Source organism: Phymastichus coffea, unplaced genomic scaffold (assembly GCF_024137745.1).
Source record: "Phymastichus coffea isolate CEN01 unplaced genomic scaffold, Cenicafe_Pcof_1.1 PCOF00054, whole genome shotgun sequence".
In the NCBI taxonomy this organism is placed as follows: domain Eukaryota; kingdom Metazoa; phylum Arthropoda; class Insecta; order Hymenoptera; family Eulophidae; genus Phymastichus; species Phymastichus coffea.
Genome location: NW_026706865.1, coordinates 435,806 through 456,257, shown reverse-complemented (window position 1 = coordinate 456,257; position 20,452 = coordinate 435,806). Strand labels below are relative to the sequence as shown.

Genomic DNA, 20,452 nt, shown 5'->3' with positions numbered 1-20,452 from the left:
TATACATGATTCTACATTTTTCTCCACGCGCCTGCTAGACTCTTTTCCCATGTGCTTCTCTTAGGCTATCTTTAAATCGGGCCAAGCTCTCGCCATCTTCTTCTTTCCTCAGCTTCCAGCTCGCCACCTGTCATTCATATGGATATCTTTATTGGCCCATTGTCGCGTTTGCTGTTCCAGGCGTCTCTTTCTATTTCTATATTTCACGGCTGTTGGATTTCTCGAGTGGCCCGTTTTCTTGGCACCGGCCCCTCGCTCGGACTTTCGCCAAGCAGCTCACTACACGCACGCACGCACGCACGCACGCACGCACGCACGCAGTCAGTGCTCGGCTTTGCGCTTCGACGCACACACTTTCCGGGAGGCTGGTTTCGAGTGCTCGGTCGGCTTCGTCAGTTCAAGGTGTATTAACGCTTTGCTTGTAATTGTGCGCGCTGCGTCAGTGGTCAGTGATACGGGACTATTATCAGCGAAGCTAGCGGGTTCGCTGACGCGCAGCGACCGATCGATACTATTCGCATTGCATGTGAAGATTAACGTGTTGTGTTTGTCGAGCCACACTGCTGCTGCGAAGCTCCTTGCCGAACAAACTCCCTCGATGCTCGACTTGCTGCACTCTTCCAATTTGGCAATTTTGCAAGTGCACGCGTCGATTTTCACAGCGCTTACGTAACTGGCGGCGTAAGTTGCGGGCTGCATTGATAGTTCATCGTGAAGTCAAGTGCTTTGCAACCAAAATATTTATGCAGGGCGTCGGTTGATATTGAAAAATGTAATCAATTCGTACAATTGGATACATTCGAAAAGTGATAGGTCTTAGGACTAGGAGCACGTTTTCAAGTGCTTTTCCAAACGAACCTATTTAGTCGGCACGTATTATGAAATTGACAAATCTGTTAGACATTTTGAATCTGCGACTAATAAATTGTATTGACGGTGAGGGGACTGTGGTCCGTGTCGGCGACCAATAACCCAAAGCCAATAAAGCCTCAAAGAATAAGTGGAGAGAGCTCGAAAGATAACAAGATTAGACGGCTTAAAATTAGCGACGGAAAATAAAAGGGAAACAGATGCTTCGAGTGCTGCGCGGCTGAAAAAGAATGGCAAGCGCGTTATAAATATAAAAGCTTCGTAGAACTGAATACGGAATGCGAGTGTGAAAGAAGCCACCTTTGATTATTCTCATTGCTGTTTCGTTAAGAGACTCGAGTGCACTTTCATTGGCGTGAAACTTTAACGAGCAATTACTTCGATCGAATAACGATGCTTACGTATCCTACGTATAATGTATCTTTGTCTTTTATTCAGCGTGTCGGACGTCAAAGGGAATTCGAACAAGTGAGAAAACGCTTTCTGCTACTAGATCTAGACTGTCGTATTAGGAGGCTACGAGTAGAGCCCCGGATTGTATTTCTAACTGTGTGCAAAACTTTCAGTCTTAGCCATTCATTTTAACAGTCATTTTCATTCGTGGATATTTTGATATTTGCGTTCGTTGATAAAGCTAAATGTGACTTTTTATATTGTTATCTGTAAGCACGCTTTCAGGCGTGATCTTCTTTTCAAGAGGAGACGCGCGTAATAATTTGCGAAAGGTGTCAAAACAGTTGTCCTGTTGAACATTTTCTAAGTTGCAACAATACGACTTTTCTTTCTCGTAGAGCGCTAAATAAGCAATAATATATTTGAACTAACTAAACATTTCTCCCGGTGGACAATACATTAGATTACTGGCAATTTCACTCGATAAGGTTCAATCACTTTTTCTGTTGATAAAAACCAAATGAAAATAATTACAGATCCAATTAATTAAGCGATAGCACAGCCTCGATCAAACTTTCCAAATATCCAATAGATTCTGATCTGATGCCATTTTCACGTGCTATTTAAAACTTTATCGAGCTGCCAGAACTTGCTCTTTTTTCAGTCGAACAATCTCAACAAGACGTTGTTTTTAGAACAGAAAGATATTGAATGGCAATGTCGATTAATGCGTGCACCCAAGTGTGAGTAGGTCAACAGGCCTAAGCTTGTGATCAAGGAAAATTTAACCCTGATAAAAGTACTCGAAATCTCGTGAACTAGCTCAGACTGATTCATCAACAAATCGGAAAGAACAAAATGATAGTCGAGCGAGGCGATGAAAGAAAAAACCGCCAGACTGCATGAATGAGAGTTCGATTGCCTAAAGCACAGTGCAAGGAATGTACGACAAGCGTAATTCGTCCACGGAGATTCATCGCTGCCCCCTAGCGCGGCACTCGCGTCGACAGCAGCAGCTTGCGAGCAGCGAGATGAAATCGCCTGCAGGTTGTGCCTAACATCTCGATCACACGAGCTTCAATCTTTTTACTTTTTGGAGTCAATTCAAGTTCAAGTCTCAAATGTGGACAGATGTGAGTCTTTAGGCCGAGTTATAGACTTATACATTTCTGTAATTTTTGCATTTTCTAAGCAAATTCACTTCGTGCAAATGCGACTATTGTGTTTGTGTCATGTTAACGTGGCATTAATAGCATTTGCAATAGTTATTTTAAAGATAGGTTTTTACAGCAACATTGCACGTTGATCAATGAGGCATAATAACCGCTATTACAATATTCTACTTTGTTGATTTATTGCCCATTTAACAATAAATTCTGTTAGCGACTGTAAGCAAATATAATAGTTTACTTTCACAATCTTCGTTGTATTTAAAGTCAAGTCACAAAGGTGAGAAAACTTCCAATTCAAATATTACTGAGGAGTGTTAATAAGTGTCGTAAAACATTAACGACTCTGAAAATCCCTTCGAGTAAGTGTTAGTATCCTCGAGAGATTCGAATCTGATTTCGCTAATTAATCAGCATTCGCTGGTTACGAATGCGGCATTGTACTGTGTTAATAAGAAAATCCAACTCATCACCTTTTATCAAAAAAAGTTGAATAGATGAAAAATCTATTATTTCCATGCTTAATAGGTTGTCAAGCAATATATGAATATACATGTGACACGCATCTCTTTGAAACATCATGTGCCTCGTGACATTAATTCGCCCAAAATGAGCTGAAAGAAATGGCCTCGCAAATGTAATTTTTCTCTTTCAAGGCTAAAGTGAGTATGCGCTCGCTTGAAAATTCTCGCCCAAGTTTTTTGTCACATGATTTAAACAAAGCTTATGTCGTTGAAAAATTCAATTTGGTACCGTCTCAATTCTCAAGAATCATCAGAATTGCCGTACTTTACGAGCGCTATAAATTACAGAGTCTTCAGCGAGGTCAATCCGGATTTTCCCTCTCTCCATGAACTAAATATTTGCTCATCGAAACAAGACTTCTTTTATACGAGTATTGTTATATTTGTCGAACAAGATGTAATTAAACAATGACAATCTCTCGATCAGCGTAAATCTTTATGGTCAAGGGTGTATCAAACACAGGAAGTGCAGATTTCACTCAAAAACAAAATAAAATTATTTTATAACTCGAGATGACTGATTTAAAAGCCAATTATAAGCAAATTCGAGTATTCTTTGTGATCAAAAGTAATATGCTTTGTAAGTGAGGATGTGTGTTTATTAATAAGTCTTTTAATTATGTTCTGCGAGATAAATATCCTCACGTGAGTTTAACGTATCGTTTGCGTTATTCAAATAAATTCTCATGTATTTTCTGCCCTCTTTGTATTAATGACTCTTGAATATATTTCAAGTGACATGCTTGTTTATTTCTAAAGATACACTGTTTCTTTCTTACACTACAATGGATCATTTTTATGATTTTTTAAAACAATTTTCATATAAAGTAACACTTTATAGCAGTAAAAAAAGCAAAACGTCATTGCCTTGACCTGCTTACACGAAAAAAAAATCGGAGTACGCCGACGCTATTTCACTGAATCGGAAGATAAATTTAAAATTGATTTATTCGCTGCGCACTGTAGACTCCACGTGGATTCAATGACAATTTTCATATAACCGTCAGAATTACGTTTTGATTTCTACTTAACCGATCGGCAAAATAATGTCACGGTGAAAGGGGATTTTCCTTTAGTTGTTGAGGGAACGAAGATGTTTAATCAGATTTCGATTTGATTAGCTTATGCAACGACTTCGTAAATTATCGACTCGAATTCTAATGAATATTTTAACGCAACTTCAACAGGCAAAATTGATAATCCTTACGCGCAAAAGCAAATTGTATATTGTATAATATTAAAAATATCAATTGATTGTACAGCGTTGTTTATTTTTTGATTGCAGCGCCATTAGGGAAGGATGAAGGATGCCCCGAGCCGCAAGAGACGGAGGCGGGGAGAGGACGTCGACGCCAGATCAAGGTTACGGTGCTTGGCTCTGCGGCGCCGCCAGACCTGTAACCATCGGTTCTGGTGCCAGCTACGTCCTCCTTGGTGGCACCAGATATGGCCTACGATTGTCACAGGTATAAACGACTATAATTTTAATGTAGGAAAATACGTTTTTTTGCGGTTTATTCCATAAAGTGCCTATTCGCTTTTCGCTTTCGATGCTCCGTGCATAGTATGCAATTTCGAAAAAAGTGTTTTGCTTATTTCGAAGCATCAGAAATTAGCTTTCAAACGGGAAATGGCATATCCCTGGCAATTTTTTTTCGAGATAATCAGATCACATAGTCTTTAGCACATGGGAATATATCAACATGGAGATATATCAACATATTTCTTTTGGATTTGCTCAAATAAAGTTTGGAAAACATTCCATGAAAAATACGTAGAACGTTTTACTCTAACGGACTGACTGTATAAGTATCTTAAAAGACTTTTAGCTTGGAGACTAAAATCGTTGCACTCATCCCATGACAATCTAAGTTGCTTTCACAGCCCGCGGGAGGTAAGTGATCGAGCGCCTTATCGCCGAGGTTCATTCTTATTATGTGACATTGTTGCGTCTTCACTTTATCAAACGTGTCTTCTTTTCTTTTAAACCACTATCGAGCAGCTAAAGTTACTTTGGCAGAACAAATGAGTACGCGAATAGCAGATGCCAGTGAAGAACGTTGTATCTCGAATAAAGTTTTATTATCTTTTTTGATTCAGTTAAAAATTCCTATCTCAAATTTTTCACAACAAACAGTATCAAATAATAATGTTAGGCCTTGTTAATATAGAGTGATTTTTAAATTTTATTTGAAATGCCACGATGGAATGTTCATCGGTTCATATTGCAGATTCGCATGCCTACATGTAACTTTATTATTCAGAAATTCAACAGCTTACTTTCACTTGGATGTAACTTTTTTTGACACACTCTCGCCTGCACGTAATTTTTTCTTTTATCTCAGTACATTCAGTATCTTAAAGTTACTGTCTCATACCAGTTTTTTTCCTCTTCATCGCGAATATCAAGTTTGCCGTGATTTACGCCTGTCTCAATGCGCGTAATCGTCTATCTACTGTTGCTGTTGTTGATAAGGCTTTTTAGGAGTAGTAACATTTATATTCATTTAATGCTCCATGCGATTTTTTATTTTATATTGTGACTGTTTCAATGAGTTATTCATGATTCTATGACAGAATGACAGGAAATTTACGTTAAGCGACGCGTTAACAAAAAATTGGAAGAATAAAACGATCGATAACTTTGAATACCACGATGAACAATGTTTTCAAAGCAATTCATAAAATTCAAACTACCAAACTTTCTTCTACGAGCCTTGTCAGCTGCAGCGCATTGCAATTCAACTGACGAAAGATGGAAATGAAAAACCAAGAAACGACTTTGTCAATTATTGTTTGGATACTTTTAGCGCTACTCTCTTGTGACGTATACCTGTCTCTTAATAGCTTGGGTACACGTACAGGGACAGAGAAGAAACGAGTTTACATGCACGGAGTTGGCGGTGTCGGCGTTTCCTACGGTGCGCTCTATGTTCCGCGAAGATCCATTTCAGAGTAGCGCGAGAGCGAGTGAGAGAGGAGTTTATCTGGAACGAGTTCGTGAGAAGACTCGGAGTCACCTTATCCTCCTCTACTATTGCCAATACAGTATCTCTTGGCACGCGGATTCTATTCGTGGGTGTATAACGTGCGCGCGATTCTCTTCCTTGGCTTTCCCTGCGTTTGAAAATTTCAGTTTTTTTTCTGCCATTCCTTGACTCGCTCAATGAACGCTTGGGACTGCTACTGATGTGACATTTCTTTTTATCAGATTCGTATTTCGACGAATGATTTCTGGTTTTACTTCGCGTTCGATGTAAATTAATGTTTTAATGCATTATAAGGTTGCGTCGCCAAAGCTCTTAGGCTCAAAGGCCTTATTTTCAGTTGTGTTCTAAGTAACACCGAAATGTATCGATCACGAATTTTGCGAGCACGTACGATATGACTGTTTATCTTCAAATTTATTTCGATATGATTGTTCATCTTCAAATTTAGCATAGAATGCCACATATCGGAGCTATTTTTAATTCGAGAAGTATTTTTCGACAATTTTTAATTCGAAAGTGCTTCGTTATTTATGTACTGCCGATATTTGAAATATATGTTACAATAATTTAAAAATATAGCCGTTATACGAAATTCTTATATTATATAATTATAATAACTTGAAATTCATTTTAACGACTATCGAATTATATATTCAAAACTCCACAAATCATTTATGTTAACATTATTTGTAAAAAAAATCTACGCGACTAGATTTTATTTACTATACAAAACATTTATGGATGTGAAATAAATTTTAGCATAAAAGAACTCATTCTACAGCTTACAATCAGCATCAATCTTTAACAAATTTTATAAATTTTTATTTTTTAGAATTATTAATTTGATCATTAACTAAAAACAAACTTCTGTTATATAATGATACGACGGTTAATTTATCATGTCCGCATATTTTTAATCTGTATTATAACCATTTATGCAGATGGTCCACTTAAGGTGAATGAAGGTGATAAATAATCCAAATAATAAATGAAAGTTTTTTCTAGTTCAAATATGATTTTTTAAATTGAAATATTGGCCATTCTGAAAATCATATATGTTTAATATCAGTACTTTTTTAAACAACTTGGAGAAAGTCAGCGAAAAACAGTATTACTTATTTTTCAATATAAAAGTTTCAACTGTGGATAAAATATACAATCGAATTTACGTAAAAAGAATTATATTCGCAGGATACTATTGTGAGTTCTAGATTCCCAACGTAATAATGCTATAGAAGGTAAAGTAGTAATCACTTAAATATACAATTTGTAGTTTCATAGTTTATATTGAGAGGGAATTTTTTTAGCACATACAAGAAATCTAGGAAAAATTATTCTATTTCCTTAATTTGAAATTTGATATCAATATATATAAATATCAAATAGACTTCTAGACACCGCTGGTACGCCTTATTTATTTTCTAAGTTCCTGAGTGGTTCTGTTATAGTTTGAGAATGCATTAAAATTTGTGTTAGAAATTAAAAAAAATTGATGACTTCGGAAGTAACAACGCCAAAGTTTTCCTTCGGCTTGTAAGTCGTAGAATCCAAAAATCCCCGTGTCGTGCAATGAATACGTTTTTTGCGAAATATCAAGCTTCTTAGACTTTTTTAAACATATAATTAAAATGACGAGATAAGAAGAAAATACTACGTTAAATACTACTATCAATTTGCATGGACGAGATTGAGGAAAGATATTAAGCAGCAGATAATATTTTGTTTTGATTTAGGCTAACAACTTGTTTTATACACAATAATAACAGAGCGATAACAAGAATAAATGAGAACACTAATAACAAGACAGAAGCAAGACTAAATAACACAGTAACGGCTTAGATGAAAATTCGGCGTTAAAAACGTCCCAGTGGAAGGAAAAAAGGCACATTTTTAGAAATGTAAGAGCGGCGGCGCGGATCGTTAAATGGAAAGGTGAATTGACTATTGCAGCAGAAAGTCCAAACTGCTATCGGGATGCGTTTCATTTGCATGGATTGTACGGAGTCTCAGACCTCTTAGCCGCTTCCAATTTACTAGGGTCGATGCCCTCATAGGATCTCCGCGCGACTCGCAAACCCTTCTGCTAGCTCGTGCTACGTCTTTCTCTCTCGCTATCCCCTGTTTATTACTGTTATTTACGGCTGACGCCTCCCCTACACTGTTTTTAGTGCCCGTAAGACTCGAAAGTCACGTGCTTGGCGTGACTGAGTTGCAGCTTCCTCAGCGACGAATTCACATGAAGCATTCGTTTATCGTGACAGCGTCGACAGTAGCAAATGTTACGTAGAAATCAATGTTCCGTTATTATTACAGGACAGCCTGCCACCAGCGGATTCCCGAGAGCAATTGCTGGAGCGTCGTCGAACCCGCGACTCGCAGGATGCGGATCATCAGCGCCTATCGAGCGACAACCCATCGTACTGCGCAAAGCCAAGTCTAGCAGGCGAGTGCTGTTGCATCGGGGCACGGGCTCGTCTCTTACCTTTAAGTGGCGGCGGCAGTGGTAGTGGCGGTAACTCGCGGATACCGTCGCCGTCCTGGACCAGCAGTAGCGGCGCTCGTGCTGCGCCAAACTCGCAGCAACCGACTAATAATAGCCGGGCCTGTTGGCCGACGGCCGAGTCTCAACAGCAGCACAAGCACCAGCAGCAGCCAGTCACTCGGCAGCAGCCGCTGCTGCTTAGACAGCCGTTTTGGAGCAAAAGCCTCCGGCTACAGGTATCAAGACAAAAGAAACTCTTGTTGTTATATACGTTTATGCTAAAGGGACGGCGGCAACCGCTGCCCATGGAGTTTGTCACTAACTTATTCGTAAGCTTTGTGGATTTTTGTTGGTCTCCATAACATCATTTCTATGCGAGATACATATTGCTCAATTTCACCAATATATTTCAAGGAGAGAAAGAGTTGTGTGTGTGTGTGTGTGTGTGTGTGTGTGTGTGTGTGTGTGTGTGTGTGTGTGTTTATTTTTACTTTTCCCTCTGTGGAGAAAAAAGGAGAAAAGCCGACGCTAAACGTGTGATGTGTGTTTGCTCGTTTGAGAGGATTCTTCTTCGCCGCCGTTTCGTTTCCAACGCACGTTTCGAGTCAATATTTCGACAGTTACGACTTTTGTACGAGTGCCCGAAAAATATTCTAATTAGGGAAAGTTTCTGAACAGTGCATGTGACATTCCCGAACAAACGTGCCATCAGCTATTGTGAAATTTTGGAAAATATAGGGAGATTATTTTGAAAAATCAGTGATTCGTGTCGAAAAAGTCTATACAAGTTTCATTTATACAAAATTTCATTTCAGTTCTTATAAGCGCTTTCAAACCAATTTTTTTTAATTAGAGCTATTCTTATATAAAGATTAAAAACTCGCCGCTACTTTTTCTTCACTCAAATTCTACAATTTTTTTTTTTAATTATAACTTTCATTTGTGAAGTGTATGGGGACGTTATATGTTGAAAGTTCTATCAAAAATATTTCTAAAAATGTAGGGATGAGGCGGTAATATCGGCATCTTTAAAACAACATAGTCTTTGTACGATAACATATCCCTAAAAAATTTGAGTATTTATTAATTAAATTTGTTTTCTTCTTTCCATTTGATTTAGAATATTTTCGATAAATTATTAAACTTAGAACGGCATCTTGATTTCTGTCTCTTGATCCTCAAAGTTATCAGCATTCCAAGGCTACCAACCTTCAAATGTCAAACGGCTATTCTGAAAAAGCTTTTACGAAAGAAATGTCAACAAGCACAATGAAAAAGAAAAATAAGAAGCACAACTCTTCCTTCTTGAATCAATAGCTCGCGTAAACATTTTTTACGCCATCTTTCTTTCAATTAATAATGCTCGTTTTTATAAACTTAAAAATACAGGAGCCAGCCGTAACAGCAGTGGACCGATTGCAAAGATTCCGATGGAACGGCGGCGGTGGCAGCGGTGGCAAAAAATCGTCAACCTCGCGCAACAGCGACAAGGCCGAACGGCTGCGCGAGCTTACAGAAAAGCTAAAGGGCCCGGCTCCAGTGCCGCCACCGAGGCGGCCATCCCGTGCTCATACATCCTCTCCACCACCAGTTGACGAACGGCGCAATTACGCTTTGCAACAGTCGGATGTGAGTGCTTTTTCTCTTTTACTCTTTGATATGTTTGTATATTTGAAACATTGATAACATGTTCATCATGAAGTACAATTTCAATGAAACTAGTTTTGATTTCCTTACTATTCCATTGACGGGAGGTCATTATTCATTAGTTCAATGGCAGTCAAATATACTGTAACAAGGTATATTTTTCTATTGATTTTGTATGGAAGCTGTTGAAAAAACAGGTTCTACTGCATTTATTATAAACTATGAAAATAGGTTCGCAAAAATTATTATCCACACATTTCGATCCTCTGTTAGTATCTAACTTGCTATAAAAGTAATTCAAATTATAAATCGATTTAATTAGATTAAAATAATATTTCTGAATAATTCTATTAATTTTGATACAAATGTAAGCATACGGTAACATGGCCATCAAGATATTCTAGAGATTTTTACTTTTCTTTTACTTTTTTAAAAATATTTTCATTGTTCATTTTGGCGATTTCGAGCTTCCTAGTAACAATTTTCTCTCGAATTGGTGGAGGGTAAAAGCCACTAATAATCCGAGGGATTAGCTCATTTCTCCTTTCACTCATCTTTATACTCATGTTTTACGCGAATACGTAGGTATTAATTTTTGTATTTACTAAGACCTTGACAATTTCGAATCAGCGATGGTTTATTTTATTGTCGACGCTTCTAAATATAATACTAGGTTCTCTTACCTCTATAACTTGACACAAAGAAATTCAACCTATACTCTATCATTCGTTAATTTATTGGTTTACTTTTCTGTGTAATACGATAATATAACTTTCCTGACGTAAAATCTTCTCTCAAAACACATTACAAAATCTTTCCTCAATACTTTCTTCCAAAATTCACAAATGAAGATTATATTTCACGCAATTGAAAAAACAATCACTCAAAAAGTAGTGCAAAAGCTCAATTAATCTTGTTAAAAATACCATCTACCACGTAAGTTCTACATTCATCTACGATTTCTTGCATAATTGAACATGAAGCTTTTCTGATAGATTTCGCAACGATTTGGTACATCCATTCTCCCTTCATTGATTAGAAAGCAACCCTTGTTTATTGCCCTTTGTAATGTGGCCTTGAACGACACCTGTCCGCATGCCATTCAAATAATCTCTGGAACGCGCCTGCGTACATTATTCGGTTTATTGTGCTTTCGAACCTCGCGCGAGCTTGAATGTGTGGGTCTGTTTCTCTCTCTTACTTCAGCTAAATTAGAAAATCTACGGCGCAGCTTCTGCTAGACTGGTCGGCTCTGGGAAATTGGAGGCTATTTCATTCAGAAGTTTCATTGCTTGGCTATTTAATGCATATCAGCGAGTTTGCGCCTTTGTTTCTTTGAATTTCTGAGATATTTTCGTTGAATTTTCATTTATACTGTTCATTGTTATGAGGAAAACCTTGAAGGTTCTGGAATCTTCAATAGAGAAAATATCAATATCGTATTAGTTGATATGATGATTTTGGAAGATAATTATTTTACTTGAATCGCTGTACCAACTTGAATCCATACTTTTCTTAAAACTAGCAAGACACTTACAGGGTTAAATGCATAATGAAGTCAAAATTAAATCTAATCAAACATAAAATTTTATTTACTTATAAGTGACGAAAGAAAAATAGAAAATTTTTTATAATTTCTTTTTTAGTTGACAGTCAATCAAAACACTGGTCGAGTCTCCTGTCGCAGTTACACCTTTAGCGAGGGTAGCCATCATCCACGCGTTCCAAGTGTAAATTCTTCGCCGCCACCAGCACCGCCACCTCTGCCACCGATACCACCATCACCGCCACCATCATCGTCGTCATCAACACGTCCTCGTCAGTTACTTCGAAGCGAGAGTCTAAGCGAAGAATATTATGATCCGGAGGTTGATGAGAACGACGCTGCTGTTGATAATGCAAGCAACGGAAAGAGTCGACATTACAGACAGTCGAGTGATTCGTTGGTCGGCGATACGAGTAATAGTGCCAAAACGAAATTGGACAGGTGTGAAAGCGTGAATTTGTGCGAAAATGAAGCAAGAGACGCCTTGCCAGGTCTCATGGAGCTTAGAACTTCTTCGCTTTATCCCACGCAGAAAACTGGACAGCCTTATCGGAGTGCATCATTCGGACAAGCTGATTATAGTTACGGTAAGTGATAAATTTCATTTCACGCATGAAAAAAATTTACGTGAGAGCATCTCAATTATCAATATATCAAAATACTAATTGAGGTGATTGTTGACTATCCACTTCTTAGTAAATATTTTGCAAAATAATTTGAATAGCAAATATGCTGATGATTGATAGATCAATACGGTGTGGAGATGGTAAAAGAAATTTCTTCGAATAGATCGGTTGAGATGATTGAGCTTACACGCGAGGATAAATCATTTTTTATATTGAAAGGGAGGCAAAGCAATTTATAGTTTGAAATAAATCTTGTATGAGTTTACTTTGGCACTATTCCATTCTTATAAGACAAGTCGAATGTTAGATGCACAGAAATATTAGATCGAATGAAACTGAAAGAACGTCGAATCTCTTACCGAAAATATCATTACAAATCCGTGAATAACACGTTATTATAAAATTGAAAATGTAAAAATTATCACGTAAAACCAGTTAAGAAATCGAGAGAAGCATCTCTGGTCTTAAATGAAATCGAAAACTCAAAAATAAAGCTAAGCATAAGGAAGTGCATTCAATTTTGAGCCCTATGGCGGAATTCAACACGGTATTAGGTAATATCTTGTTCGTTTGTGCAGACATGAGCTTGCACTAGCTCAATCTTTTGTGAAAACTAGAGCAGCTTGCCAAAATCATGCTACCCGCCGGTAAATGGACGTCAACCGCGAATAATTCGCGCTGCTACTGCTCGCATATACGTACCCGAAATAAGCCGAAATGATTGCTCGCTTCGAGCCAAGTACTCGTATAGCATTGCTTAAGCTCGAGCTTATTGAATGCTGATAGTATTATGGTTTCTAGAAAATTTTTTTTTAAATAGCCCGAATTATTATTCAGAATGTGCGATTAGCATATAAAAGTTTTGTCATTCTCGTATTTATTAAATTCTATTCTAACCTATTTTTATTTAAAATGTAAACGATAAAGTGTTACGTTTATTAAAAGAACTTTGCACATTTGTTTAAAAAAATAATGCAGGCGGTGTTCACAGAAATACATTACGCACAATGTCTTTCTTAATATTTTCTTTATATTTATCGAATCACTTTTATTTTGAACAATTGGATTTTCCACATTCTATCAAAAGCCTACTAAAAATACTTACATAGAATGTTTCTTTCGTGTAATCTTCGCGTGCATTTGAATATCTGACTGAAAACGCTTGTTGAAAATGTTTTGTTTCTCTTGATCCATCGATCTAAAAAACAATGATAACACACATTGCAACGCTTAAAGAAACTATTTTACAATTGTAAAATAATAAAAGTAAATGAATCTGTAATATCTAGAAATTCATTGGATAATGATCGCATTCGTTTGAAATTGAAAATCAGTCACATAACCGACGCAAGCACTAATACGCAGCGAGAATTCGGTATCCCTCACTGCAATCCTCCCGGTGTACTAAATAAAGCCTGCAAACTCATCGCTGCATATGCAAGAGTTGAATATAACCGGGATGTTGGGTTCTCTTTCTCTCTCGTTAGGCAACGTCGACGGTGGCGGGAGCCGGGCATCGGCAATTGCGAATGCAAGACGAGCAGCATACGCGGCGTCGGAAGTACGCGCAAGCACGTTGCCTCGTGTCCGCCGGATCGAAGACTCACCGACACCAAGTCCACCCAGTTTAGCAGACAGCGCTGTTGGATCATCGGCCGAAGGTCTTATCAACAATAATTTGTCGCTACCGTCTACCGAAGCTGCCTTCAGACCATGCAGTGATGGATCGGATAGTTTGGCTACGTCGAGTGCGATTGCAAGCCCGGAGCCTGTGAACAGTAATGTCGACGAGGATTGCGCTCCGGCGCGGGTCAATGTCGCTGCTGTCGAACATGAGAAGCCTAGCGAACACGTTGTCAAGGAGAGCTTGCAAAGAGGTTGGTCGATTAACTAATATTCATCGCCCGTTATTGTCGTTTCATTTGCGTGCGAGTCATTTGAGGATTCAATGTTATTAAAGGCTATTCGGTTCATAGGAAAATCAATTAAAACAGTCGGACGACTTGACATGAACTTGTCGCTTGCGCTGCTCCATTTTCATTTATAACTCTGAGCCGCAAATGTTAAGGTCATGCGTCAAGTGAAGGTTCTTCTTGTTTATTCTTCACATTTATCTCAAAATATAAAGAAAGCGTCAATTAAATGATAAGAAATTTTAAGGCACGTTATGAAAAATTCATTGTCAAATTCATTACAAAGCTTTGAGTTCTCATGCTTCTGCGTGAATTCGAATTCACTTAAAAGCGCGCCCGAATGATTTGCTTACTCTATACGTTCATTCTCCCTTGCGCGACCCTAGGCGCATTCTCTTTGCCAATCAATTAAATGGCATCAAAATTTGGCGAGCTATTTATAGTGTAGATTCAAAAAGCAACTTTATTTATCTAATCTTTGTAGGCTTGAATAAGACGAATTATTATATCTTAAAAAAATCAAATTTTCATCAATAATAAACCCGGAGAATGATTTTTCAGAAACCAATGTTATATTTATTACGAATGGTCAGTTGCTTCAGGTGCTAATTAATATGTGATGGGGATTCTCTTTTTCTCGCTCTCATAGTATGTTTATTTTACAATAATTTTCAATGCAAATCCATTTTATACAAATCAGATAATACATAACTGATGGTCTATTGTATTAATCCCTGCTTTTATGCATTCAAAACGAAACTTTTAGAAAATGTACTTGTAACAACTAAAAAGATCATTGACAAATTGAGTGTTGTCGTCGAATTCTTTCCATGCATGTCAGTTTTTCTTTTTTTTTTCAATGAACCCTTTAACTCCCATTCTTGGAGATGGGGAGGGGGATACTACACTTTCATCATGGTCATCTCAACATGTAAACAAAGTACACGTGAGAATGCAGCAAAAGTCAGCATTTCCGGTTGGCACAATGGACTCACGTGCTCATTGGATAATTTTGTACGGAAGCATCTCTTCCTTCTTTTCTATTTTGGGGAAGCACAAAAGGTGGCATCTCCTCTATTTTCGGGACACATGTGTGTGGGTGATGTGCGACGACGACGCGGGCTCTTTTTCTCAGAGCCGCGCGCGCGTCATTGCGTGTGTGTGTCTTTATCGCTGTTTGTTTGAATCGCGATGCGCTGACGCTTGGCGTCTGTGGTAACGATCGACTTATAAGGAGTGGATGGAAATCCGATTGATAGTCGTCATCTCGATTTTGCGATGTTTTCGTTGCTTACTGGCATTCACATTTGTTGTTATTGTTGTTGCTTGTAGCGTACAATTTTACGAAAATTACCAATAGAATTTTATGAGAAAAACTTGGAATAATATGTTTGGAGATTTTAAAGAAGCCATCTACAATGTAATCTTGGTAAAGACAATCTAACCAAAATTGCGTTGGAATTTCATTACTTAACCAGCTTATTCAAACAACGGTATTTCTTTTTTTACCGAGTTAGTAATCAATCACCTTGAAAGAATGCCGTTTAATAGCAGTCGAGTTTACAATTAGCTGCAGTCTATACGAAAGTTGAAAAAGAAGAACTCAATGAAAAAATGTAGATTCGTTATAAAGTTTCGCGAGCTAAGCGATGGAAGCTCATAGAAATTTCATGGACTAGTTGGCACTCAAAAATCAAATGTCGCTGATCTGTATTAGCATCTATTCCCTCGCTTGCAACTTAATGAATAGGACTTAAACGTAAACGATATCGCATATCAGACGATCTCTCCTTGATGGTCGTATCGACGGAGCGATTTCTTCGGAAAAGCATTAAAGCGATAAATGTTGATTGTCTGCACTGAATAAAATGGTCAATAGTTAGGTATCAATATGAAATTTGTTTGAAAAGTAAGGATAGAATTGAAAAGATTTACGGACGTCATATTTTTTGAATATTCATCTAGGAAATGCCTTGATGAATTCTTTACTGGAGTTGAAGATGAATTGTTGGTAAAATGATGAAAAAATACACGAAACCGTTTTTCAGAAAGCCGTATCGAGCCACACGAGGTAATAATAACACCACCGCAGGAGGACACAATCCTCGACGTAGACCTGCGAAATTTGGCGAATTTACGCTTGAGCCAGGCAAGCGAAGCGAGCGAAGCGCCCAGCGAAGCAAGCACTGCCACCACGGCAACAAGCGAGTCAGTACAGCCAGTGTCGCCGGGTGGCAAATTACGACGCTACCGTGGCGACACGAGCAAGAGACGCAAGGGTGTCTACATAACACAATGGCCCGAGCCAGCTGTCGACTCGGCTGAGCTTGCGATTGCCAGGTTAAAGCTCAGTGGGCAGAGTAGCGAAGAGCGAGACGAGCCACCGGCTTCGGCCACACCAAGTGATCTGTCGGATTGCGAAGGACAGACGCCCAGGAGGTAAGCTACTTGTCTTCTCTTCGCGCAGCTCTCATTTTTTTAAGCTCAATTCTCAAAGATATATTACGCACGCACGCATATACATACGTACGTAATATACCTTTCGATCTTACGCGCGCGAGCTTTCACGCGATGGGATGGTTTGTATAAAAGGAGAACAAATCGACATCCCAAGTGTAAAAAAAGTCTCTTATTTGAAAGGCTGACTCGTGCGCGCACGCGAAGCGCTCGCATTTGAAAACTTGTCTCCTTTCTTCCACTAGATTGTGTGGACTCTATTAATACTGAATCCACAGGATATCGCGAAAAGTTTACTCGGCACGCTAGCATTTAAAATCAAGGATATACAAACGCGCAAACACGCGTGCTCTCGCATATTCACGCTGAGCCACGTGTCTTGCTTTCCCGTTGTCTTTGATAAGCAACTTTATATGTGTTATTCACGTTAATCAGGGTATCGATACAAACAAATATTAATTTGCAATGTAATTTTGCGCGTTCAAACGTCCCATAAGCTTACTTCATTCTTAATATCTTTCGAAATCTACACGTGCGATTTTGGCTTTGTACATTTTTCACTCTCAATTAACTAGTACATCAATATCATATATACTTTAGTACTTACGATCTTTTATTTTCTGCAAGTGTTATACATAGAAACCCTGTTTATTTTCATTAATACATCAATTATTGTACTACTCTGTATTATAACCTGATGATTTACTAGTTGCTTCCGGAATTCAGCAATAATCTGAAAAAAAGCAGACGGTTCTTATATATCATAAACTCAATTTGCGTTGATCGGCGTTATACATTAATAATTAAAGTTTTCACGAAAAACAGAGAATCGGAATGAAGAAATTGTGAATTGTCTTATTTCTAATGTAAAAGGTACAGTAAACGTCCATTACGCGGACCTTACGGCCAGATGTTAGAGGCTGAGATGGCAAAACAACAGTCTCGAGCAGCCGATCTAGACGACGTTGGCTTACGTCAGAGGCGTAAAGTCTCGGCCAATTTGTCATTTAATGCAGGCGGTAGCAATACCAGCAGCGCTGAGACACCGCCTACGCATCACCGCACCACGTCCAGTCCAAGCAAACTGGAAGGTTTACCCGGACCAAGTCCTGAATTACTTGCTGAACTTTTGCGGGGTTCGTCCGAGAGAGTCGCTTGTGCACCGGCTCATCCTAATGTGAGTATTTGTTCTTTGCTTTACGCACAGGATGATCTTTTGATTTCGCTGTGTAAAAGTTGTCGATCATGGTATCAAAGCTTACCAACGTGATTTTTAACTTTTTTACTCTTCAAATGCAGATTTACGTCAACAACATGTTGCTATGTAATATTACAAAATCACTCTGATTTACACGCATAAGAGTTTATATATGAGGCGATCGATAGCGTTGCTGACCAACAATTGTTTAAATTCATTCTTTTAAGAAATAAGACGCGCCAGTAACGGTATGACGAACTTGATAGATTATGCAATTTGTTTCATAGTTGGCGATTCCCTTATGAGAGCAACCTGCATAAAATCAACAACTAAATTGCGTGGAGAAAGCTTTTGTTTAGCGTGATTAAATGCTACAATGATAAGCACAATAAAGCAGTATATATGTATTCAGCTACACTCACACACACGCACGCACTGTACATTTTCGACAGTTTTTTCAAAAACGTACATTTCGTGAATTATATTGTTATTCTTGTTGCGTTGATATAAAGAGCGGAGTGCGCACGTGAAAAGCTTCCTACATGAATATATATACACAGGCCAACGTTCAATTATTAATAGACGAGTTTAAGAATAACAATCCTCCGACCTACTAACATTGTTATTTGCAAGAGTGGGTAAAATGTAAGGCTTGCTGATGAGATCCACTCGGTGAGAACAATTACACGTCTGTCGATGGCATGTGCATGTGAAGTCTCGTCGACGGCCATTCATTATTGTTATTCAGAGCTGCCTTTTATACAATGCAGCTTGCTGTGCAAGCGCTGTTGCCTCTGCTGCTGCTGGTGCTGCTTCGAGTGTTACTTTGCGGTTTATTCCTAGATCTGAAAATAACTAGGTACGAAGTTGCACTTGAAATAGCATATTTTTTTTAACTTTACCTTGGGGTAAATTTATGGTATTAATAATAGATTGTCAAGTGGGATAATTGTTGGTCAATTAGCATTTTATAGTTTACCAATACGTAACGCATATGCTTTCGTCGATGCAATCAGAAGAAAACATATATTCGTCAAGAAATCGTGCAATTTAAAAATTATGAAAATCATTAGGTATTTTTTTTCACAGTAATCGTCATGTCATAATAATACGTTATTATATATAATCAACGCGTTGTTTTTTAAGCCATTAACTACACCTTATATCACGCGTACTCGCCTTTTAGGAGGCAGAGGTATGATGACGTCATTTACATTCGAGCTGTTTTGCTCGGAAATTCATGAATGAGAGAAGCCTGTCCGCCGCGTGCGCACACGCGCGTCTTTCTTCATCCACTTCGTCAACGTCGTGACGTTGCGACGATAAACATGTACGAAGCAGTCTGACCTTGTAACTAACGCACGCACTGCTGTACTTTTCCTTCTTGGCAAAAATATTTTTCATTATTAAGTTCTTGGACGAAAATATTCAATGAAGAATGATCATTGAAATTAAGATAAGAATAGCTTCTGAACGTTCGATGACTAGCTATGCTTTGCTTGGGCCAGTGATATGAAGTTGTAAGTTGTTAGTGGTATGACCACTTACTGAACAGTGAAATATCTCTATGTTAGACCTTCTTATTTTTTTCTATGTTTCTAGAATCTTATCGATCCTCTCTAATCGTCAATATCTACAGAATATTTTCTGTATTTTTCATTTTGTAAAATATCTTCAATTATGAAATATGAAGTAACAGATGAACATATTTTGATGAAATTATATTTCCGTTTTTGCAAATATTATATCTTATTTTTCATTACCTGAACGGCTAAAATTTTTCGAATCACCACGTTTTAATTCTGCTTTGGTATGCTATTGCAATTTTTAAAACAATAACAAGTTTTTTCGAATAAGCTCATCTAGCTTCGTAGCCAAAACTGTATTAAAATCATCTTAGAGATGCTTGAGTTTTCTTTCAACAAATCTTTTGTACAATGCGTTTTCTCAAGAAAATTGCTGATCAAAAGACCGATGAAGATTAAAAAATACTTGTTCACAACTGTAAACCATCGTAAGTTATCTCTAAGTAGAACATTGAAAACGACTACTAAATAAATCATAGAGTGAAAGCTTAGTTCGCTTCTAAAAATACTAAAATGTTTATTTACAAATCACGCCCACTCTGAGCTTCATTCACTAAGTTCCGTGAGAAAATTGCACCAAGTAGCTAGAATCAAGCTCAACCGAGACTGGCGCTCAGGCTTCGCTTACATCCAAAATTAGAACGACTTTGCCACCTGGTCATCTACGCTTGTGTGTGCGTGCGTGCGTGCGTGCGCGCATGCACGCGTGTATGTGTGTAGAAACAGAAGGAAACGAACGATAGAATGACGTTGATGAGGTATAGCTAACCAAGGGAGTGAGACAAAAAGAAATCAGCTCGTTTGGCAACAAAGGATGCTTTTTTGCACTTTGCTCAATATCACTAACCAAGTTCTACTCGTATAACTGGGTTTTAATTGTAGTTTTAAGCTTACACGATTGTCTGTTGTTTGATAACAAATACACTCATCAAGATTTTGCATCTGTGGAATATTTGAATGATATTTTGATAAAGTGTAAGAATATTTTACATTTCATAATAGTGAATAGTTCATGTCGACTGATTGACTGTCGCAAGATTAATATACCAGC

The 20,452-nt window shown here is 38.0% G+C and overlaps 1 protein-coding gene across 5 annotated transcripts in view; it reads left to right on the top strand.

Moving 5' to 3' along the window:
* The first annotated feature begins 361 nt into the window (after positions 1-361).
* LOC131665757 (uncharacterized) overlaps positions 362-20,452 on the top strand; it is a 48,275-nt gene continuing 28,184 nt past the window's right edge. For 3 of the 5 annotated variants that reach the window (XM_058937864.1, XM_058937862.1, XM_058937860.1), the window contains exons 1-8: positions 362-681; positions 4,242-4,422; positions 8,260-8,757; positions 9,818-10,057; positions 11,722-12,208; positions 13,735-14,124; positions 16,209-16,599; positions 17,491-17,794. In XM_058937864.1, the coding sequence (XP_058793847.1) occupies positions 4,264-4,422; positions 8,260-8,757; positions 9,818-10,057; positions 11,722-12,208; positions 13,735-14,124; positions 16,209-16,599; positions 17,491-17,794 (2,469 nt within the window). In that variant the 5' untranslated portion in view covers positions 362-681; positions 4,242-4,263. The remainder of the gene's footprint in view (positions 682-4,241; positions 4,423-8,259; positions 8,758-9,817; positions 10,058-11,721; positions 12,209-13,734; positions 14,125-16,208; positions 16,600-17,490; positions 17,795-20,452) is intronic. The other 2 variants (XM_058937863.1, XM_058937861.1) reach the window with 2 other exon arrangements.